The following is a 22,419-nucleotide window of genomic DNA, read 5'->3' on the forward strand; positions in this document are numbered from 1 at the left end:
ATAAAAGCCTCTAAATTACTTCAAATGGTTACCGTGTTGTGTCCATTCATTTTACCTTTACAGTCTCACTATTTGCACAGTCCTTCCAACCTACACATAGCTGAATGTGAGAAACTGCCACATAGCATGGCATGTGGGTACACCAACAATGACAGACATTTGGCTTGCATTTCTCCATGTTGTCATCTTAAGTAAGAATGTCATTTCATCATGGTAATGTCACAGTCAGTTTCCGCAAGCTACCTCTCTGTACAAGAGTACAACAGGAATCAAGAAATAGTGAAAAATTAAAATTTAGAAAGGTTCTTAAATTTCTTAAATAATCTTAAATAAGCTACAATGAGCCAAAATTATTTTCTTCATTCCACTATGTCTGCAGTTCTAACATTCTGCTCAGCCTTCTTCTGCAATAACTCAGAGTGCCACCATTATTGTAGTTCTTAACTGCTAACTCAGCCCTCGCCTGAGGTAACTGAGTGATCCACCATGTCTGTAGTTCTAACCTTCAATCATTGTCATTCTAAAACACCAATATTAATGTACCGCCTGAGGCACTGCACCACTCTGAGAGGTAAATAGAGGCATTTATTTTCAGATTTTCAGTAAGCTATATTTTAAATGGCCACATTAGTGTTCCGTCATAGTTAGAACTACAGAGATGGCGTCTTTGTAGTCCAAACCAGCAGCTCCGCCTTTCTCTGTGTTCTGTTGCTATAGTAATAGCCGATGTAATAGTAATAGATGGTGCTTCTTCACGTCGAGAGGAGCCGGTTGAGGTGGCTCGGGCATCTGGTCAGGATGCCTCCCTGATGAGGCGTTCTGGGCACACCCATCAGGAGGAGGCCCCGGGGAAGACCTGCGACACGCTGGAGGGACTATGTTTCTCGGCTGGCCGGGATTCAACCAGAAGAGCTCGGCATACCAGTCCCAACAACCACGCTGTTACAATAAAAAAATAAATGCTACTACACAATTACAACATTAGGGATTGTAACCACCCATTTTAGAGCAAGCCAAGGCTGCCACCTGGTGGCAAAAGAAGAACACTAACTGTCAAATCAGTGTGGAATCACTGCTGCTGTGCGTCCTGGATGTCAGCATCTGGCTTTCCTGGAGCATGTTCATTATAAATCTGAGGTGCTCAATCTCCCACTTAAGCTGATCTTTTTTTTTTTTTTACCAGCAAGGCTGCAGCAGTTTGATTTGAGGCTCTAGGACACTGAGCTGAGCACCCAAAACTGCTCAAAGCAGAGCTGAAGCTCCAAGGACATTTTGAATCAAAACATAATTACAAACTCTGGTAGAATTGTTCAGACTTTATTCCAAATAAAGAACAGACATCAGGTTTACAAAAGTACTTAAGACTGTAGACCATAGTGAAAACAGTATAGAATTTCAAACAGTACTTTGGAAAAAACAGTATAGAAATATTTCACAACGACCACTTTGTAGTCACTTTTCAATAAGGTTTTTTAGCAGGGGTGTCCTCAGAGACTCGGCTCCCACAATTTTGCCAATTTCCCTTCACATTCCTACTGACGGCTGCAGCAAAACATCAACCTTGATCCGATATATTATGATTTCATGGTCTTTGGTTGGTGACTAAATAATTTTAGACATCATCATACAGTCATACCAGTGGAAAACTGCATCAAGCACACTGACCTATTTGCACTCCTTAAGTGTGAATCCCTCATTAGATGCTCACCAGCTGAGCTTTAATCAGATCTCCCCATAAACAAAAATATGATTTTAAAATAAGTTCAACAAAGAAAACTTCAGTTATCAACCAAACACTACTGACAGCATCAATTTAAGATAAGCATTTACACTGGGTGAAACAAGAGCAGCATTTAACCCTATGTTAAATACACACTAGAAAGCAAGTCAAAAGCTTTGATTATGGAAACTTGGTCCTTTATGCAAATTCCAAATAATGTTCTGCCTTGATCGCCATCGGACACTCCCTCCGCTCAGCCTCGGGCTCTTCCGACGAGAGCGAGAATGTAGAGGAAGATGTTGATGATGTCCATGTACAGGTTGATAGCAGCAAAGACATATTCCTCTGGGCTCAGAGCGAGCTCCTTGTTGCCAAGCAGCAGCTGGGTGTCCACAGCCAGGAACTGAAAGGCACAAAGGAGTTCAATGCCGGTCAAACACTTTCATGTACCTTATCTAAACATGTCAAAATCTGACTATACAGCTAAATATATTGTGTCAAAACGTAATGAACATAATAAACTGTTTGTCAGGGCTTTTTGTCATTGACTTGGATACTTTGGTAGTATTTCTACTGAGGCAATCGGAGAACAGAAGGAGACGTTATGAACGATGACATCAATTTCCTTCGCGGTTTTAGAATTGGAGTCTGTCTGTAGTTTTAGCAACGGCAGCGAAGTGACCGGTCCGTTTAGTTCAGGTTTGCCACACTTACAAATTCTGAACTGAATTCAATTTAATAGATGGGCACTTTGGACAATTTCCGCTAAGTGTCATAGCATTGAATTGGCGCCTTATACATGTCACGGTCAAACGTTAGTGCTGATATAAACAGAGCCCAGAGTCCAGATTCTCTGTAGGCATTATAGAAAATTTTTTAAACCAGACCAGTTTAGTCCAGTAATCTTAAATAAAACCAAACAACCGTTCCCCCTCATAAGTCCCTTAATATTAAACACAGAGCTTTTCCGACAGGTTAGAGAATGTACTTCGGCATTTTCTTGCCTCCCATCGTCACTTTCTGTGTTAATGGCCTTTAAATTGTTTTGAAAGTGACAAGTAATTACAGATTCAGAAAATATTAGTGTTTTCAAGACTAAAATTGTGTTGAGAGGGGAGAAGTCTGCTTTGAACTTTGATCCCATTAGTCAGTCAGAACCAGATGAAAAATCTAGGTATTAATATTGTTCTTATTCCAAAGAGAAACTAAATTAAAAAAACAAAACAAAAAGTAAAATCTGTTTTTGCACAATTTGTTATGCAAAATACAACACACTAGATAACATAATTACAGAAGTTGTGACCACGGAGTTGAAAAGCCAATGTAGAAACATTCTGAGGTTTTAGTCTGAGAGTACAAATGTTCCATACTGAGTGAACAGATTAGGGAAATAAGAAAGACAAAACAAATTCAAAGTAGAAAACAGAAACCACTGTCTCCAGATTTCTTTACGACCTTGGTAAAGGTCCAACTAAAACCTCGAAACAAAGAAATGTTTTAATGCTGAAGTGTTTTATCCCACACATTTTAAGTCAGTTGACTCTTGAAATGTGGGAGATAAGGACTTCTAATCAAACAAAAATTAAGGGAAGAGACTTCTTGCTGGCAGAAGTCTGTTCCCTATAAAATATATGATAATATACAAAAAAATATTTCTTGATTAGTAAATATTTTTATGTAAGTCATACCATCACATTTTCTTATTAGAGAACAAAGACTTTTTGGTACCCTCAAATCTTTGGAATTAAATGGTCAAAACCACAAAGGATAAAAATGGCGAATGGGTTAAATGATCTTTATCCCTCACTGATAGAATAAGGGTAGTTTTATTTCCTAAAAAGACAAAAACTGCAAAAGCATAAAACATTGCAGAGGTAAAATGAACCACACACAGCTTTTAGTTCCAGGTCTCTGCAGGAGCTATGCTGGGTTAGAAGCTGAAAACACTCAACAACTGCCTCAAATAATTACTAAAAGTTGAAATTATGCTTACAAAATGTTTTTAAAAAAGTATTTAGAGATATGTTTGGTTTTAACGTTAAAGATGAATGCACAATCCTAAAACAGCCATCTGTTCTGAAATGATTGGAGAATGGCTGATCGACGTTGTGCAATCAAAACCGGCATTACATTAAATAGGAAAAAAAAATCTGATTTCTTTCAGCAGGTTTGCTAACCAGTAGCATCAAACAGCCATAAAACAGAGGATCAGATTCACCTTATTTAGTATGAATGTGTGACAAAAAGGACTCACTGCTGTGAAGAGCAAAGCTCCCAGTCCAGCGTAGACAATCTGCAGGATGTTGTTTTGCAGAAAGATGCAGAGGATGCTGAAGAGAATCAGGACCAGCAAACAAACAAAAAGCACGCCGTAACAGGAAGTGAAGTCATACTTGGTCTGTGGGCCACAAACAAGATTAGCAATCAGAGCACTGCAATTTCTCTGTGAGAGTACGTAACTCACAAATGGGGATGCTGAGGGATACAAACCTGCATGGAGAAAATGACCACCGTAAAACAAACGAAGGCAGTGATTCCCACCGCCATGATCACAGCCTCGGTTTCGTGGAAGCTGGCAATGGTACCCACCATGTAGGAAATGCTGAGCGTCAGGATGGACTGGACACCAGACAAAAGCAGCAGAACATTGATCCAGACATCATTTTAGGAGTAAAATAGAAATACTGCTTCATCTCTTATTTCGTCAGATTATGGCTTAAACAAATCTTTTATGACGAAGTCAACTCCACCTGCAACTTTTCTCCGCAGAAGCGGCCCTGAAATCATCATGAAACACCACGCGATTTCCTGTGCTGAAACCATCTCATGCGTTTCCTATTGTGAAAATCAGCTTGTCTTACCAACGCCACCAGATTCCAGGGGTGTCTTCGGCGGACATTTCCGCAGCAGCTGATCGCGAAAACCGACCCCAAAAACACTCCATAGGACAATAAATATGTCCACATGTGGTCTATAACAAAAAACTTCACTTGGTGTACAAAGGTGAAGACAGCCACAAATCCGAATGTCACCATGAGCTGAGCGGTTAACACCAAGTACACCTGCAGGGAAAAACAAGAACACCTTAGGAGATATAGTCAGCTAGGGAACCGAGGCAGAATTACAATCAATTTTGTCATTGCAATATTCCACCATCATGCCGTAACTGCATATTTTCATAACATCCAGCAGCGCTGGAATACATTTTTCAAAATGAATGCTTTGCTGTTAAGCAGTGTATTCAGTTTGCCAACTATAGCTACATTATTAAGAGTGATCCTCTCCTTTAATTTACACACAGTGATTGCCTACATCAGTCTTTCCAAACAGCTGAATTAATCTGTCTTGTATTTCTTGGTTTTATTTTCACCCAGCTGACAATCAGTGCACAGCAGCATGTGGGAGAGGTACATGGTGCCTCTCCAACATCACATGTGACTTTTATAGACATCACATCAAATGGGCTTTAAACCATGAGAACGATGGCAAATTGGAACAGCTTTGAAACGCTTACTTTTACTGTCCTATTAATTATGCAAAACATTTGAATCATCCATAATATTTCGTGTTGGAAGGAAAAGATTATCTAGTTTAAGTTGTGTGGCTTAAAATTTGTTTTATCTCATTGTCTTACCTTTCTAATAAAGGCCCTTCTTATGCTCTTGTTGTCTAATCCAAAATCAAAGTCTTGATTCTCATTGAAGGGTGGAGGAGCTTCCTCACTGAGGTAAGGATTCCCTAAAATGTCAACAGAATAATCTAATTGTTAAAGCCATACCATCACCACAATCAGTGTAACTAAAGGCGTAGAAACACTCACCACCACTATAGCTGTCAACAAAGCCTGGGGCAGGTGGAGAATACGGCGGGGCATTTTCTGGATAGCCTGGGTAATTGGGGTTGACATAACCTGAGCTTCCATCTTGTGGCTTCACCGTCATCCCGTAGGCTCCGGGGATCACGGAGGGGAAGGCGACCGGTGGAGGAGGAGGGTACGGCAGGCCGCCAGGGGCAAGGACGGCCCCGCCGTGCACCTCCGGGCCCGGAACAGTGAAGCCAAACGCGGCAGGAAAATTAGGCTGATCGAGGTCAGGAGGCTGAGCGGTGCCCACCGCCACGGGAGTGTAATCGTCGGCCTTCTCGGTGGTCATCCTCGCTCTCGATCGGGAAAAGAGGACGACAGGTGCGAAGAAAAACTGGAGATAAAACAATAATGTAACGGAGAAGAAACAGAAAATACTTTTACGGCGAGTCGATGATAAGGACGACGGTGATGGGTTGAGGACACCCACACACACAAAAAAAGAAAGGAATATCGTCAACGAAGTCACGTGACAAGCACCGTTTCCGGTGTTGAGTTATGTCGTGTTCCAGTTCAGATGCGTTTTCTTGCAAGTTTGTGTCCTGCCATAACACCCACTGCGCCCTTATACTGTGTTTTACGGCCACGAAAGGAACCCTCACGGTGCATTCAAGTACAACTCGTATATTATACAATCAGTTGGTTTTTTTTTTAAACAATCAATCAATGTAACGATTAAACTTTACCATTCTTACCCAAAACCATTTAACATATTTGTGTTTATTGTAAATCAAGATTGGCTCCTAATAACTCACCTGGTTGAATAATTAAATAAAGTATATATATAAAAAAACGTCCTTGGCCATTTTAAAACTACTACTGTTGAATTTTTGTTTTTAATTGCTTAACCGATCAGGAATCAAATGCCATAAAATGAAAAGTTACCAGAAAAAGCACAATGTACATTAATGGCTAATCAAACAAATGAATACGTCAGCATCTTTGAATGATACATTTCAATGCAACACAGCTTGACACAAAGAATAGGTAAAGTATATGCAAACAAACAAAATTAACCATTCTAAAATGTTACGATAAGGAAAATATTAAGTATCTCTGCAACTACCTCTCTTTTTTACCCTTTATATTAATATTTAATACTGTTGAAAAAAAAGAGAAAAAAACAGAACGATATCGATACTGAAATCAACAATGGTGTGGATCATGTTAGAAATTCCCATGGTGTGTTTTTGTAAGATTTGTGTTACACATGCTTCCTTTTTTTAAAATTAAAATCAAAGAAAAAACAAATACACATAGTTTAAAACAGACACCAGATCATATCTGAAACTAACATTTCAGATATATTTCACTTTCCAGAGTCTGGCCTTTGACTGTTCGGAAGACAAAAACAATTTACCATAAAAACCAACTTTTTCCTACAAAACTTTAAAAATGTGAAGCTCATATGAAAAAAAAAAAAATATATATATATATAAGGGGCAATAATAGCTGCTTATATTGGGAAAAAGCTTTTTCTACTGTGCAGTGGGAAAGTATTTGTCCACACGAAATTCACAATGGTTCAGATCAAACAAATTTCAATATGAGACAAAGATTACCTGAATAAAGTTTGTCCTTTAAATGTCACCCAGGTACTGAAGCACAAAGCAACCAATCACAATACCACCTCTGTCTGATGTTCCTTTTTTGGCAATGCTGGTTTTCATCAGATATGTCGTCAAGGACCTCTCCCTCTAAAAAAAGTTCCAATTTTGTGTCACCACTCTACAGAACATTTGGGGATTATCAAGTTGTTGAAAATGCAAAATTGTGTTCTTTTTGCTCAACGGTGACAACATGCATTTGGAAAAATAATACTGCGGAATGTCTTATTGGCATAGTAAAAAACACAAATAGCAAATAATAAAGAGAACAAATAACTTCCAGGTGATCACTAGTGCTCATTCAATGCTGAGGCCAATATTCCTCTTTTTCATTGTGAAAATAATGACCAAAAAATTCTTCGGCTCACAAATAAGTAAGTAACTTTTACTGCAAGTAAATCACAACTTTTCCAGATATTAATTTGGAAAAGCTAAGGTGCCCACTGTCCAACCTCAAGACTCATACGTTTTATCCAGTGAGTCTATCAGGACACCAGTGCCCTCATGACACCAGTGCCCTCATGACACCTTGTGATTCACAAGAATTCAACAAAATTTGCCTCAACAAATTGCTGTTTTCGATGCGTCACCACGTTGATTAACGTGAGTCCCTTTCAAAGTTTCAGGGAGGAGACCCCGCCATGTTATTTATGAAGTGTCAGGAAATACATTTTTAGACACAATTAGTGAGAAATTTTTTTTTAATTAAATAATGTAAACTGTAGTTTTCCATTGTACCAGTTGGCTTAAATTGACGACAGAGTTAAAATGCGGCCGTAAAACACCGTGTAGTAACGCAGCTAGAGGGAGACTCATATTGACGGGGAGACCAGAATGGACTCAACACGTGAAAAAGGCAAAATCACTAATCGAAACAGTCCAACAGTTGAACATGTGGTCTGTCCTTTGTTACATTATATCGGTCCCTGAATGAAAGCTGGAAAAATCAAATTTAATACAATTTTACGCAGAGTTTTAAACGTCCGCCATGATTATTTACATGAATTGATTTCACTCTCACGTCACCGCGTGACCTTTACCTGTAAAAGCAACAAAACACGAGCTCAACTGACTGAAATGAATAGAAATGCATTTTGAGCGAGTCTTTGAATTCGACTTTCCTCTCATTTATACCTGTTTCTGTCCACAAGAAAAACAACCTGTAAAGTTTACTTCCTGAAACACAAAAAGCGGAGTTAGAAAAAGAGCACTTACACTGAAGGGAATGCAAACTTTGTTCCTCTAAGACTGATACTTTGGTTTCCAGGTTTCTGTCTGAAAACTGTCTGGTTGGTGGTGAGAAACTTCCGCTTCGGCTTCTCTGTGTGAAAGCTGCTGCATTTAATCCTACACTGGAAAATAGGAAATATGGGAACTGTCACCAGAACATTAACAATTCAAGTGCATTAGCTTCTTAATCCTTGACATGTTATGGAGCAAACAGAACCCAGGGAACCTAAAATGTGACAGATTAAAAAAAAAACTGCAAGTCATCTTACACATTTTGGATTGTTAAGGAATAAGAATTTATTTTATTTTATTTTTAGCAGATGGGTTCATATTCCCCATATTTCTGGGGGATTCACATTGTTACCAAATAGTTTGTTAAAACATACATTTATTTCTATATCTACATTTACAAAATAAAGCGAAAGCTTTCTTTGCATGTTATTAAAATAAGAAACGTACACAGCAATGATTATTTCTACTCGACCTGAATGTCGCATGGCCTGTTTGAGCGTTAACAGTAAACTGGCTTTTGCTCCGCCTGTAATGCGTCAAGGGCATCGAAAGTGAGGCGCTCCAAGCTTCACGTTGAGCGGACAGTGTTTAATTTACAGAATACATGACAAAGAGACAAAACAGCAGGCCTCAGATAGCTTTCAAGAAAAAAAAAAAGAGAGATTTCAACATTGGGTGACTGCTGTTCAGTAACTTGAAGGTGTTTTTCAGTTAATTCGCTGATTAGAATGTGAAACCATCAACTTTATTTAACAATATGTAACTTTTCTAATTACACGAGGATAGAAGATGATTGGAATTACAGTATGTGTGGAATGAGATTAAAAATGGGTCATAAATTGGGGTGACAGTGGCCAAAAGGGATGAGAAAGATAAGTGTGAAAAATGAGCAATAAAGAGGAATTAGGTGGATAAATGTAAAGAAAAGAAAATATAAAGGGATGAACAGGGATGATAGATGTGTGGCGGTGCTGCAGCCTCATTTTTAAACAATTACAATTTGGACCTCAAATTCTTCTTTTATTTTGACCATTCATGCATTTTTAATCAAGGGCTTAAATGTATTTTTTCTGTTCATAATAATTTTCTCAAAACGATTATTTATTATTGCCGCATAAGCTGCTCAGTGTTAAACAGAGTATAATAAAACATTTAATTTGAAGAAAATGTCCATTTATTTTTGAAATTACATTATTTAGAATCATGCATTACAAGATAAACAGCTCATGTACCTGCATTTGAAAAATTTTGATGTCAAAAGACATAACACACAGCACATTTGAACAAGTTAAAAGTTCATGCGGTTCAAGCGCTGTCCTTATCAAACAGGTCAAGTATAAAAAGATGCATTTAAGAGTTTCAAACTTTAGACAAAAAATTAGAACTAGAAAAAGAACAACAAAAAAAGCTTTAAATGTATAGTTACCGTTCACACACTTGTTTACTGTACAGAACAGAGTTCAGTCAGACCAAGATAACTTAGTCCTTACATGCTGTTGATCATGAGAAATGCAGCAGGACGCGTGGGCATGTTCAACGCTTTATTTAACCTGTGTTAAATAAAGCTATTATTGCTTCAAGGCTCCTGAATAAATACATAAATAGCATAATTTAAAAAGGCACACAGTGAAAACATTTTATCAAAATACAAGATTCACATTCAGCAGTTTCTCCTTCTCATTTGCTGAAGCAAGGAGAGGTGAAGATGAGTGCTTTCACCAGTTGTCATATTTCACATGTGCCATCAAGACATACATTGTAAAGCAAACCACTGAAGTGAAACTACTCTATTTCACTCTAAATGCTGCTTAAAAATTTGTCCTAACAAAACACTTCTGACTTAAGGTACACTGCCCTTCCAAACAAAAATAATGGTCCGATACTATTAAATACTGTCGTGGATGATGATATGACCCACTGTTCTCATGCATCTAAAAGTGTTTCTGTTTTCAAATTGTAGAAGAAAAAAACCTGATCATAGGACATAATATGCACTTGGGAGTTCCATATAAAAGATACTGCGCTGCATACGTACAACTCAGCAGCAGCTCACACAAGATCACGCAAATTTTCTTTATCTAACATGAACATGTTTTAATGCTGAATAAATATTAAATATTCATATACATCCAATACTGATCTCACTTGAATAAAATATACAGATATTCTTCATGTTTCTCCATGTTTTCTTCAGGCTCTTGGGTATAGAGTTGAAAAAACTCAATCTCGTAACTTTAATGTCTTCACCGAAGGAGCGAATCTACCCTCTTCCCTGGCACGAAGGCGGTCTTTGTGAGTTTACTGCATGCGATCTGTCTGAAGCTGCTGTGGCTGATACTGGCTAAAGGCGGCAGCAGCCGCAGCGGCTCCAGGTGTTGCAGCAGTAGCGAGCGGCTGTTGGACGGTGTATCCATACCCGGCCGTGGTCATGTAGCTCGTAGGTGCCGGCGAGGCCGCATAAGGGTACTGATCATAAGCAGCGGCTGCAGCGGCGGCGGCGGCAGTGGCAGCAGCAGAGTACTGGGCATAAGCTGCCCCAGTATAGTCAAGGTAAGGGGAAGTTGCAGCAGCAGCGGCGGCTGTTGCTGTAGCAGCAGAGGGTTGTACATGAGGGATCACCACGCTGGGCTGGACAAAGGCCTGTGGGTAGACGTAGTGGGCCGGGATCCTGTTGGACAGAAACATTCACAGGTTCAGAGAAGAGTAGTAGCCTGTTATCTTCCCGATGCTGAAACAAAAAAAAATAAATAAATAAAAAATCTGGAAAAGGTGCCAAATATATCAACCCAGTACTCAAGGCACAGCAAATCCATTCATTAACAACTGAAAAAAAAAACCCTACCTAGAAATGAAGAGTTAAAAAAAAGCAGCAAAAACCAAAACGAACACGGGTGCAGCTTTTAATTCTGAAAAAAAAAATAAATAAAGCACCTGAGTCTGAAACACGGTGAGGCATTAAAAGAAGGCACAGCCAAGCTCTGCACCACAGAAGAAAAGAAACAAAAACATATTTGACAAAATGCGAGTTTGTCACAAAAACACCACAACATCCCAGCACAAGAAGTGGACATTATTCCCTCTGTCCACAGTCTGGCACAACACCACACATACTGGCATGCCACACATGTTAATACGTCCTAAAACACAAATATATATCTGTCCAAAATGACTGGACATAGTCTTTTAAAAGCAAAAAAGAAATTGACAATAATGCAGAAATAACATCCCGACACATTATCATGTTTTTCATCTACGCTGTTCCATTACAGCTCCAGATCTGTTCTGGGTTTTTGTCCTGCTTCAAGGTGAATCAGTCCACATCTTTTGCTCTAAAAGGTTCTTTCATGATTGCCATGAGTTTGATCCTCACACCATGATGCTGTCCCCACCATGCTTCACTGTAGATACTGTCTTTTTAGCCTGCTGTGTAGTACCACACTAACTGCAGTCAGTTCTGATTTAATTTCATGAGAACCCTCTTCCTTGAATATGTTTGCTGTATCCCAACATGACTTGTAGGAACTTTAAACTAATGGCTTTTGCTCATTAATGTCTTTCTTCTCTTTTAAAGGTGAATTTGTCTTTGGTCTTTGTCACTGGAGATTATTTAGAGGCATTAGAGTAAAGGAGGCTAAGAGCAAACACACACCAGATTTTAAAAACTGTTCTTTTAAAAATATATATACTTTTGTTACACCTCACAATCCTGCACACACTTTTGTTGGGCCATCACAAAAAAAAGTAGTTTGTGTTTGTAAAATAAAATAGAAATGTAACAGAAATGGTTACAAGAACCTGAATACCTCAGCAAAGCACAGTATAAAAGGACAAAAAGAAATCTTTGTATCTGGGTAAACTTTTCCCCAGTTCAAACTTGTGCTGAAGTCACCCTCAGTAAATATGCAGAGGAACAGGTGTGAAACATATCTGTTCACACATAAGTGGCCCCCTTCCCTTTTTTTAGAGACATACACCCCCACACACAAACATACCCGATTTGACTGACAAGGGAGGCTGCATGCGTGCTATTTTTGCTCCCCTTGTCATCTCAAAAGGACAAGCTGATCTTATCCTCCAGGGCACATGGCAGAGTGCTGGTCAACTGTTCTATGGTTTCATTTACATTGCTTAATTTTTAATCATCACGGCCAAGGAGTGCTGGCTAATTTAAATAATTAGGACTCTGTTATATTATTCTTTTGGGTGAATGTAGGACAGTTACTTCAATCAGAAGACATAAAAACTTACAAACAAGCAGGCAAACAAAAACCGTGTTGATCCCTTGTGACAAAACTTTTCCTGCAATATGACACCTTCAAAGGAGAAAGTTTAACTACATGACTATGTTTTTTGAATCAGAGGAACATTTCATCATCTTACAAGTCGGGAGCTAAATAAAGGTGCTTTGTAAATCAGCAGGACACATGGATAATCCCCTGCACATAACCCGGAGCCTTCATGGCCGCAAGGCTCGTCCACCTGTTGTCCCGAAGCTGAGCGGCCCCGTCTGTGCCATACATTATTAAGAGTGCCGCTGACTGACTCCTATTTTCCAAGAGAATTTGAGACGCTGTGCAGATCACTGTGGCAAACAGCTGCTGTCTAACTGTGTGGCTAAGATCTTCGTCTCGAGTTGAAGGCCCAGTTCAGACTTCTTTTTTTATTTTTTATTTTTTGTATAATCAAATCAAAAAGTAGGCATGGAGGCGTATGAGCTTTTCTTAGTATAATATAATAAACTGCATTTAACAACAAATGATACAACTAATTTTCTTTTTTTTTAAGTAAGAAAATTCCTACTGCTGATAAACTAAAAAATATCAAACATAGGACTTATAATTGTAGGACTATAATTTATAGCATTCATTTTTATATTAGTTTCCAAGTAAACATGTTTATGGAACAAGAAAATTATACCTCTGTGGCTCTTTATTGAGTTCCACAGAAATTCTTAAATAGTAAAGCAATCTGCAGTGGTAGCCAGCCTGCAGTCTGCTGCTTCGATGCTCTTGATTGCTTTCCAAATGCAGTTTAACCCTTTGAATGACTATAGGCAACTTTCTTGCTATTATTATATAAATTCATTTAGTTTCCATTTGAAAAACTGGCATTTCCATGTGAAAACATTTCTGTGTAATGAAGTTTGTTATTTTCAGTCTGAAGCAAATGGACAAGAGAAAATAAAAGTATGGACTGACTGAGATGACAAACAATTGTAAAGAAAAACAAAAACAAAAAACATCTTCACTAAGTGAAAAACAAAGTTTTATGTTGTTAAATGTTATTATTTAAGTCCTAGCTTTGCTAAAGCAACAAAATAAGACAAAAATACAGTGGCTAAATGCGAAACACAGGCCAGAAAATAAATTTAGTCATATTGCTTATTTCATATGTTGTTGTGATAACAAGAATCCTGAGGCTCAGGGCTCTAACATTGTGGCTTTTGGGGACTTTTTTGCGATTTATTGCAGAGTTATGAATATATGTTACATCAGTGAGAGTAACAGTAGTTCCAAGAAGAAAATTTGTCTTATTTGTAAGCAAGTGGAAAATGTATGAACTTCCTTTCAGTCTGCTCAATGGTGGTGTGCAGCATTAGCTGGGTGTCAAACAACACTTTCACTTTCATTGCATTAAAAGAACTTTGAACAGAAGAAATAGTATGACGGAAAACATTTGTAGTTTTAAAAATGTAACTTCGTAAAGCCTTGATACAGACTACTTTTGATTTAATCTACAAATTAATGCATTAGGTTAATGAAATGAAAACACAGCATTATGGGGTAAGGTAAACAGAGAATCAACTCCCACATGCAAGCCAGTGTTTGTTTTGTTGCAGGGGATGAGAAATTTAAATTGACACACTGTGAGTGGTTGTCGACCCGCCCCTTGCACAACAAAACATGTCGTGTTAACTCGAAACCGAGAAAGAAATAAAAACAAAAATCAAAGAAACAGGCTAGAGCACAACCAATTAAAAGGGGGGTAAAAAAAAAAGAATCAATACTCCTCAGCAGAGTTATAATTTCCTGTAAAATCTGATCAAATCTGACCCATCTGCACCGCCCCTCTTCCCCCCACTGCAAGTAGAAATAGGCACACAGTTAAGCTGAACACCACATCATACTGAACACAAGGCACACACCAATCTATGTACTATAAGAAAACTGGAGAAAATAAAAAACAACAACAACAACAACAACCAAAATACTTTCCATGCATCTAGTCACCATTGCGGTTCGTTTGTGTATGTCACAGTATACAGGTAACACTTTAGCGCTCTGCCCAATGCAGACTCAGCTATTCCTTCAAATCATCATGTCCCCCCATCAGCTATTTTAACCGTTACCGAGCCTGTCAGATCAGAGAGAGACAAGACAACATGGAGTCAAGTCCTGCAGTGGCTCTGGGACATATGTGCACTTCCTTCACAGTCAACCCTCAAGCAGTGGAGCACACATAGACACTCACAAGTCCTCATTCATGTAGGGAAAAAGAGGTGGAGGCAACAATAAATGTATGTTTAAAATAGATATTTGATCTTTACATTTTTTTTAAATCATTTTTATAGACAGATTTTGTAAAACAAACTGAAGTTTTATTGCTAAACATACCCGTATGGTCTTTGGATAAACGCTGGATGGATCTGAGGCACACCAAATGCAAAACCTAGAATTAAGATAGAGAACGGTCAAAGTCCAAGTTGAAATTTTGAAGAAAACAAAACTACAAAACAATTGAATTGCTTAATGTTTGCAACCATCACAAACCTCTGCCTTACTCCTGCATAAATAATAAAAGGGCTGGTATATTTATACTAATCACCTGGTTGGATGACCCTGGGTTTGGCTCCCAGATAGGCTAGGTTCACATTGGCTTTTCTTCCATCTATGATGGGATTGGGATCCTTACATGCTCGGTCAGCTGAGGCCCGATCTGCCATGGTCACCTTGAACAATACATGTTCATATTTTAGAGTCAGCAAACACAAACTTGTAAAAGTACCCAACATTAGTTCATCATTATTGACTTTCCACAGTTTTCAAAGCAGATAAGTAATTTTAGAACCACTTTATGGCAAAAAAGAACCAAACAAAACAAAAACAAAAATGATTGTACCTACTAACTAGTGTAATTATTGTAGTGAGAAAATGAATTCTTTTTACAGAAGTTTTTACTTTATATGCCAGTTTACACAAATTATAAGTAATCACTTCATCTGTTTATCTGCAGATGCTGTCTGATTGTGTATTGTGATCTTAGCTGAGCATCTTTAGCTTGAAGTGAAGTTTTAGCGTAAAATATGTACTTGTAAGAACGCTAACTTTAGTGTTAAGTTGGGTGACAGGGATCCTCAGAAAAAATAGAGTGAGCTACATACATAAGCACCTTTAAAAAATGTGCGAATGCATGCTAAAGCACATCACCACAGGCAGGTCCAGAAATAATAATGCTGGTCAGAACAGGAGCAGAAATTGCAATCTTATTGGAATACTAACAGATTTTTTTTTTTTTTATTGCAGTTTTTGTAACACACTGTCTTTCATCACTGTATTAAGTAACAGGCAGAGTGGTCTCCCAACAGATTGACTTTACTCCACTTCCATAGAGTACTGGTTTGTTAGGTCTCCAAGTTAACAACAATTCTTCTGGGTCCTCCTCCCTCAACAAATAACAAAATAATTATTGATAATTTGAACTTCAAAACTTGCTTTTGCTACTTTTTTTTATTATCAGGGGTAAACAGGGCTATGGACTGACTGATGCCTGAGTTTGACGTTCCAATACAAACGTGACATCATCACCCTTTAGCAACCTTCGTTTTATAGATACTCAACCTATTTTCACATTTTTTTAAGCTTAAAAAAATTCTCGATTTGGCACATCGAAATCCTTAAAGCAGTAAGTACAAGCAGAAGAGCGCTGAAATGCTAAAACAAATATAAGCGTAAAACTGATCAGTACATTTCTAACCTTTCTTAAAAAAAAACTCAACACACATTTTATTTAATAATAATAAGCCGTATCATAATCCAACTCAAAAACGCTTGCCAAGAAATTGTTCAATGCAGTTTTACCGATTTCTTATTTTTTTCTTATTTTTTTGTTTAATTTGGTTTTTAAGGAGTTCTGGTATAGGCAGGGCAATGTTGTTGTTTTTTGTGGTGTGCCACAAAAAAAAGAAAAAAAAAGTAGAAGAAGAAGAAGCCAAGTACTGAATTTGGCACGAACGATTCCCAATCATATGACAAAATTAAAAATGAGCCTCCAGGCTGTAAAAGCTGTCTCGGTCGCGTCAGCAGGTTTGTACTTACAAATCCATAACCTCTGGATTTCCCCGTCTGCCGATCGGTGATAACAACAGCCTCCTCGATGTCCCCAAACACCTCAAAATACTTTCTCAGGCTGGAGTCAGTGGTGTGATAAGGAAGGCCTCCCACGAAGATCTTGGTGAAGGTGGTGTCTTTCTGTGCCGAGTGCATGATTTTGTGGATTAAATTGTCTCCGGTTGGAGTGTTTTTTTTTCCTCGGGGTCAAACTCAACGGGAAGGGAACGCGTGCGGCTGAGCGGCGAGGCGGTGTGACGGACTGGCACAGGACCTGAAGCAGGAGGACACCTGTTAGTTTGTTGTGAAGCTCTCCCCAGTTGTCAGCTCGTGTGACACAGAAACTTAACTCCACCCACATCTGCAGACCACCACTCAGAGTTCAGGCTACCTCCCGTCGCACAGCTGCTGCAACAGTGGCAAGGACGCTCAATGGAGGCCAGGGGCCAGGGCTCTGCCCGCTTTTAACATCCATAAGAAATTTTTACTCTGATTAAAAGTTTGCATCTCCATGCATAAGTGTAAATCTGCTCAGCTTAGATTGTTATTATTATTGGAAATATGTTTAAACTGATGAACACGCTGCTGTAAACATGCATTCCCCTAAATCAGGGGTCTGCATGTGACCCACTACTGTAACTTTTAGTAACTATGTCCAAAAATGCTAGCGAGTAGGGCAATGTTTGAAAATACATGGCTAATTGTAAAATACTAACCTTAGCAGTTTTTCAGTAGTGATTTTTAATTAACCAGATGCTTAACATTTACAAAAATAAAATAAAAATAATAGTAATAGTGTAAGAAATATGCTTTCTTATCATTTTTGTTTCTAGGTTCCAGACTACACGTGCTTTTGAATTATTTTAAGTAATGTTCCACTAAATTGGACTTGAAGAAAAAGGCCTTAAAACAAATAAAATAGTAGCATACTTAAATAATTTGAAAAAAAAAAATACATAAAGTACAAATACAAGCCACATTGTTTTGAAGCGTCATGTTGATTTTGTGACTCTAAAAATATTTTCAGCCGGACTGAGGGCAGAAATGACAACTGTAGACCAAAAATATTTCAATACATCAAAAGTCCTACTCATTTCTTTTTAGAGACCACGGACAGAGAGACAAATGAGTTAACAGACTGGGTGATGGATGGACAACATAAAGGATAACCTAGATGGACAGACTGATGACTGAGCAGCCAGATGGATGGTGGATGGAGGAACAAATTTGACATCTTTTATTAACAAACAGCAACATAAAATGCAGTCTGACTGGCATAATGTCTACCATGCAAATACTGGCGCAGGGAATAAGGTCTTAAAATACAAATTTTGTTCCATCCCTAATTGATGACTGTGTCCCGAATGTCTGAAACAACACATAATGAAGCATTATGCTCAAACAGCGATGCTTTAAAAAAAAAAAAAAGAAGAGACAACACACAAAAACTGATTGTAAATGTTCTATTCTAGAACACTGTGTACCAATTAAATCAAGATACATTATAAATACAATTCTGTACAATACAATAGTGTAAATACTATGTTCAAATACATTTACAATAACAACTCCTTATTAGGGAGAGCAGCTTTGTTCTCTTCTTTAAAATAAGGTCTTGGGTTTGTTTTATTTAAGTGAAATTGCGGCTTGATTATTTTTATGGACAAGTCATAATTTTCTTTAAAAAAAAAACTTTAAAGGAAATGTAATTTTCTTACCTTAATAAATCTGTTTCTAAATATTTATCCAATCCACCATGACGGGAGGGATCATATTCTCCATTTCACATACTGTTTTAAGGTCCATACTCTTTTGATATGATTTATAGGTAAGTATACAGGGGGTGTCTTTGCAAATAACACAATAAGGCATTTATTTGTATATTCAGGCTTCTGAGCAATCACTCACAGTCGTCAGGGTTATGAACATTTAGTCAGTCCTGTATGGAAGACAGTCAGAGAGCTTCCCAAGAATCCTTTCCAGTGCAACCTTATCTCATTCAGCCTCAAGCCGAACGGGATTTCTTTTCCTCCACAGTGTTACAGTACATCAACAGGGTAATTCCTGCCAGCGAACGCTGAAAGCTGCTCCCAGGTTTGGCAGATTTCTCCTGTTTCAACTTTACGTGGCATTGCTCCTACAGATATGGCACTAAGCTTTACTTGGACACGTCGATTTATAGTGAGGATATCCATGTACAGATACAATGGGAAAAAAATACAACATAACACTCGTAACAGCAGATATGGAACCGTAGTTCTTTGGTTAGCCCTGACGTAACATATTGATGTAAATATCAAAGTTTATAAACAGTAGTACATTCTTAATCTTCGAATCCCAGATCACTTCATTATGAGCCTCAGAGAGGGTCGTGTTCTGTAATACAAAAATATTACATATATTCTTCAGAAGCGATGTAAGAAAACTTAGGCGGATAATATTCCCAGATAAAAGTCAAGTCCTCTATAAAAATATGAGCATATAGAAAACTCAGATATGTGCATAGTGATTTTGTTTGTTTTCAGTGAACAGCAACTACAAAATACTTCATTAAATGCACAGGTTAAGATATGCCTTTGAGCAAAGCATCCACACAAACAGCTCATCAGTGGTCAGAAATTAGCCGTCGGGGTCAGACTCGAGACGTGAAGGAGAGGAGTCACGCCTGGGTCATTCACATCCCTCAGAGAGCAAGTTCTTCTTTGGGTCCTATTTGATGAAAGTCTGGGGTTCTGTTTCCATGGAGGGAGGCCCTCTGGTGAGCCGAGATGGTTTTACAAACACGCCGTGGCCTGGAGGACAGCGGAAGTACACTCTGCCTTGGACAGTCCCGTTGTGCTTACCTAGAGAAGAGTGTAAGAGATTACTCATATTAAGGTAAGAATTATTATATACAGCTCTGGAAAAATTTTAGAGACCACTTATAATTATCAGTTTCTCTGATTTTACTTTTTATATTTGTATGTCTGAATAAAATGAACATTGTTCTTTTATTCTATGAACTACTGAACACATGTCTCTGAAATTTCTAGCAAAAATGTTGCAGAAAATGAGAAGTGGTCAAAATAACAAAAAAGAGGCAGTGCTTTCAGACCCTAAATAATACAAAGAAAAGAAATTCATATTTATTTAGAAACAACAATATTAATGTGTTATTGTAATGTATTAATATTTGTCTGAATAACCACATTGAAACCCCATTGAAATGGGGTTCAAAAGTAAAGTACTATCAAACTGATAAGTATTTAAATATAAAGTTTAGGTGTTTTAGAAAAATAATGTTCCCTAATGTCAACGTATTTGATAGTTACACGTAAAATTTCTTTCCTCATTTAGTAATACTAATTTCATTTTATCAGTTTGCTGTAAAGTACACTGTGATTCTGTAATAGCCTATTGGTGGATTGAAGTTGGATTTTTTACTCTGATCTAAACACGCATCTTGTTTAACCATTTTAATGAAAAACAATGATATGCACACAAGGTGTCCTTATATGCAGACAATTATGTAATATACATATCAAATCTTTCTGGGTATAATATATGTAGTTTTTCATATTCCTAGGTCTTTTGGACATAATTATATCAAGGTGTAAATACTCGTTAGGAAAAGTGAACTTTTGCTACTTAATGACAGTGAAGTAAGTCTTTCTATATGTAATTTTCAATTTGGAATCACTGTCAGTGGTTGTCAGATAAAACATTTACAATATCTCTGAGCAAAATTATTATCCCTCTTTTAAATCAATAAATACTTGTCACATTTTCTAGAAAATGGCACCACATTAAAAAGCGCAGGCCAATTAAGAAGACCCGGTTCATCCCTTTCACAGAATCATTTTATTATTAATCCAAACGTGACGTCATCACAAGTGAAGCTATCTGATCAAATAATTTTAACTGGACAATTCGATGTAAGACTTCTAAACCTAAAGCACTGTATTATTATAATCATGCTGCTGGGAGAATTGATACATTGCAAGGAGCTGAAGAATGAAGGATTCAGAATCCTATGATCTCAAATTTACAGCTAGACTATTAAGGTGGGGCTATAATTGGTGTTTAAACAGGACACTGATCCTAAATATACCAAACAAATTAACAACAAAAAGTATCTGAAATATCCTTTCAAATGCCTCAGGATAAAATTTGAGAAGAGGGCTGTGAGCTATGCATTAAAGCCACTGCATCACAAAATCAGATTCTGGCCACAGCTGGTGAGCCAGTGCATTTCTCTCTTTGAAAACAAAAAGTGTGTGTTTAGTTGGGGCATGCAGTTTTAACAAAAAAAATAAATAAAAATAAGAACCACATGTAAACCAGTAATGTTAGAAAATTCATTTCACTCCATGAACACAAACATGTTTACTTACCCATTGCCACATCCAGCTTCACACCAATCCAGATCCCCTTCGCAAACTCCACACCTCCGACATAGTAGACTGTTCCTCTTCTCTTTCCTACCCACACCTGCTCCCCAGGCGCCATCCAGTCAGGAAGCTGAGCTACAGGGGTGCTCTCATCCCCGCTGGAGTCTCCGGAGGGCTCGGCGCTGCTGGGGTTCGGACTGGGGCAGGGGCTCCCGTGAGGCAGGTCTCCCTGGGCTGGTTCCTGGATAGGAGGCTCTCCTCCCGCTCTTTGAGCTGGGCCAGAGGATCGTGCTGTTGGTAAAGGTCTGATTTCAGACGCTGACGCTGGAGGTGGGTGTGATGTAGAGGGATCTTTGGAGGATGAGGTCAGGGTCAGGCCTCTATCGGGTGCAGTGATTGGGGCATTTAATGAAGTGCTAGGTACTTTTGTATTGGAGCTAGACACAGCTATGCTAGCAGGGTTTGCGACATTAGGACATCCGAATATTACATTGTCAGTGTCGGATGACAGCTGATTGTCATTCTCATGTATCTTTACATGTTCTGATTCCTTCGGGTGGTTTGTAGAAATTTCCAAATCATCATGTCCCCATTTCTCAGTAAAGTGGGCCAAATCCCCTTCTCCAACACTGTCATCAGCCCCTTTAAAGTCAGTGAACTCCTGGCTGGTGCTGAGAATACAATTATGAGGCAGTGCGACACTGTGCTGCTTATTTGTGCAGTTAGGAATATTGACAGGTGAAGAGGGTGGATGGATGAACTGTTCACAAGCACCACACGCTGAAGGAGGCTGCTCCAGGTTGCCCCCTACCGCAACACTTTTGGTCTGTGCAGAGCTTCGCCCAGCAGCGTCATGGGACTCTCTGGAGGGACAGCTCAGGTGGTCGGAGCTTTCACTGGTGCTGAAAGGCACGTCGGACAGAGTGGCATTGGATTCACTGTGGGAAAAGTAGCCGCTGGTGCAGCTGCTGGCAGTGGGGCTTCGGGACATGTCCCTGTGCCCACTCCCACCTCCACACCGGCTTCCCTTCGAGTCAGAGCGAAACCCATCTTGGCTCTCCAAAGCAGCGTTGTATATCTCAAAGTTTGCAAAATCCTCTGGGACGTAACTCTGGTAGCTGCTTTGGTCCAGTGGGCCCCGATTTAGACTCAGAGAAACGTCTGTGTCCTCGTCCTCAGAGTCGTGCTGATCAAAACAGTGAGACAAAAGTGGAACTTAGCTTATGAAGTACTGTGATCTATGTAATCACTCAGAGTTATAAAGAGGATGGAGTCCATGAAAATGGTCAGT

At 38.6% G+C, this 22,419-nt stretch overlaps 3 protein-coding genes across 7 annotated transcripts in view; all 3 read right to left on the reverse strand.

Annotated features, from left to right (window-relative positions):
- Nucleotides 1-1,301: 1,301 nt before the first annotated feature.
- Nucleotides 1,302-8,535, reverse strand: grinab (glutamate receptor, ionotropic, N-methyl D-aspartate-associated protein 1b (glutamate binding)). 2 transcript variants are annotated; one of them, XM_055047811.1, is made up of 8 exons: nucleotides 8,405-8,531; nucleotides 7,145-7,279; nucleotides 5,541-5,916; nucleotides 5,355-5,458; nucleotides 4,582-4,782; nucleotides 4,211-4,339; nucleotides 3,975-4,118; nucleotides 1,302-2,123 (listed from the first exon to the last, which is right to left on the reverse strand). In XM_055047811.1, exons 3-8 carry the CDS (start codon nucleotides 5,869-5,871, stop codon nucleotides 1,974-1,976), a joined length of 1,059 nt encoding a protein of 352 aa, XP_054903786.1. In that variant the 5' UTR covers nucleotides 5,872-5,916; nucleotides 7,145-7,279; nucleotides 8,405-8,531; the 3' UTR covers nucleotides 1,302-1,973. The 2 variants fall into 2 exon arrangements, with proteins under 2 accessions (XP_054903786.1, XP_054903785.1); XM_055047810.1 differs by lacking the exon at nucleotides 7,145-7,279 and having other exon boundaries at nucleotides 8,405-8,535.
- Nucleotides 8,536-8,691: 156 nt separating this feature from the next.
- rbm24b (RNA binding motif protein 24b) lies at nucleotides 8,692-17,058 on the reverse strand. The gene is made up of 4 exons (XM_055047812.1): nucleotides 16,747-17,058; nucleotides 15,257-15,380; nucleotides 15,046-15,100; nucleotides 8,692-11,099 (listed from the first exon to the last, which is right to left on the reverse strand). The coding sequence occupies exons 1-4, from the start codon at nucleotides 16,912-16,914 to the stop codon at nucleotides 10,730-10,732; spliced, it is 717 nt and encodes a 238-aa protein (XP_054903787.1). The 5' UTR covers nucleotides 16,915-17,058; the 3' UTR covers nucleotides 8,692-10,729.
- Nucleotides 17,059-17,963: 905 nt separating this feature from the next.
- The window catches only part of kif13a (kinesin family member 13A), a 43,991-nt gene continuing 39,535 nt past the window's right edge, over nucleotides 17,964-22,419 (reverse strand). For all 4 annotated transcript variants that reach the window (XM_055047817.1, XM_055047816.1, XM_055047818.1 and 1 more), the window contains 2 exons: nucleotides 21,132-22,314; nucleotides 17,964-19,601 (listed from right to left, as the gene is read on the reverse strand). In XM_055047817.1, the coding sequence (XP_054903792.1) occupies nucleotides 19,468-19,601; nucleotides 21,132-22,314 (1,317 nt within the window). In that variant the 3' untranslated portion in view covers nucleotides 17,964-19,467. The remainder of the gene's footprint in view (nucleotides 19,602-21,131; nucleotides 22,315-22,419) is intronic.

The sequence above is a fragment of the Poeciliopsis prolifica genome, unplaced genomic scaffold (assembly GCF_027474105.1).
Source record: "Poeciliopsis prolifica strain line A6 unplaced genomic scaffold, Auburn_PproV2 SCAFFOLD026, whole genome shotgun sequence".
NCBI classification, from domain to species: domain Eukaryota; kingdom Metazoa; phylum Chordata; class Actinopteri; order Cyprinodontiformes; family Poeciliidae; genus Poeciliopsis; species Poeciliopsis prolifica.

What these genes read in the sequence shown, in the direction of transcription:
- grinab (XM_055047810.1), bottom strand. Translation starts at nt 5,871, where the DNA reads ATGACCACCGAGAAGGCCGACGATTACACTCCCGTGGCGGTGGGCACC. An exon ending in TGTTGACAGCTATAGTGGTG is followed by an intron (nt 5,459 to 5,540) that starts GTGAGTGTTTCT and finishes TTGACATTTTAG; the next exon opens with GGAATCCTTACCTCAGTGAG. An exon ending in GAAGGGCCTTTATTAGAAAG is followed by an intron (nt 4,783 to 5,354) that starts GTAAGACAATGA and finishes TTTTCCCTGCAG; the next exon opens with GTGTACTTGGTGTTAACCGC.
- rbm24b (XM_055047812.1), bottom strand. Translation starts at nt 16,914, where the DNA reads ATGCACTCGGCACAGAAAGACACCACCTTCACCAAGATCTTCGTGGGA. An exon ending in ACCCAGGGTCATCCAACCAG is followed by an intron (nt 15,101 to 15,256) that starts GTGATTAGTATA and finishes TCTTAATTCTAG; the next exon opens with GTTTTGCATTTGGTGTGCCT. An exon ending in TTTATCCAAAGACCATACGG is followed by an intron (nt 11,100 to 15,045) that starts GTATGTTTAGCA and finishes TCTGTCCAACAG; the next exon opens with GATCCCGGCCCACTACGTCT.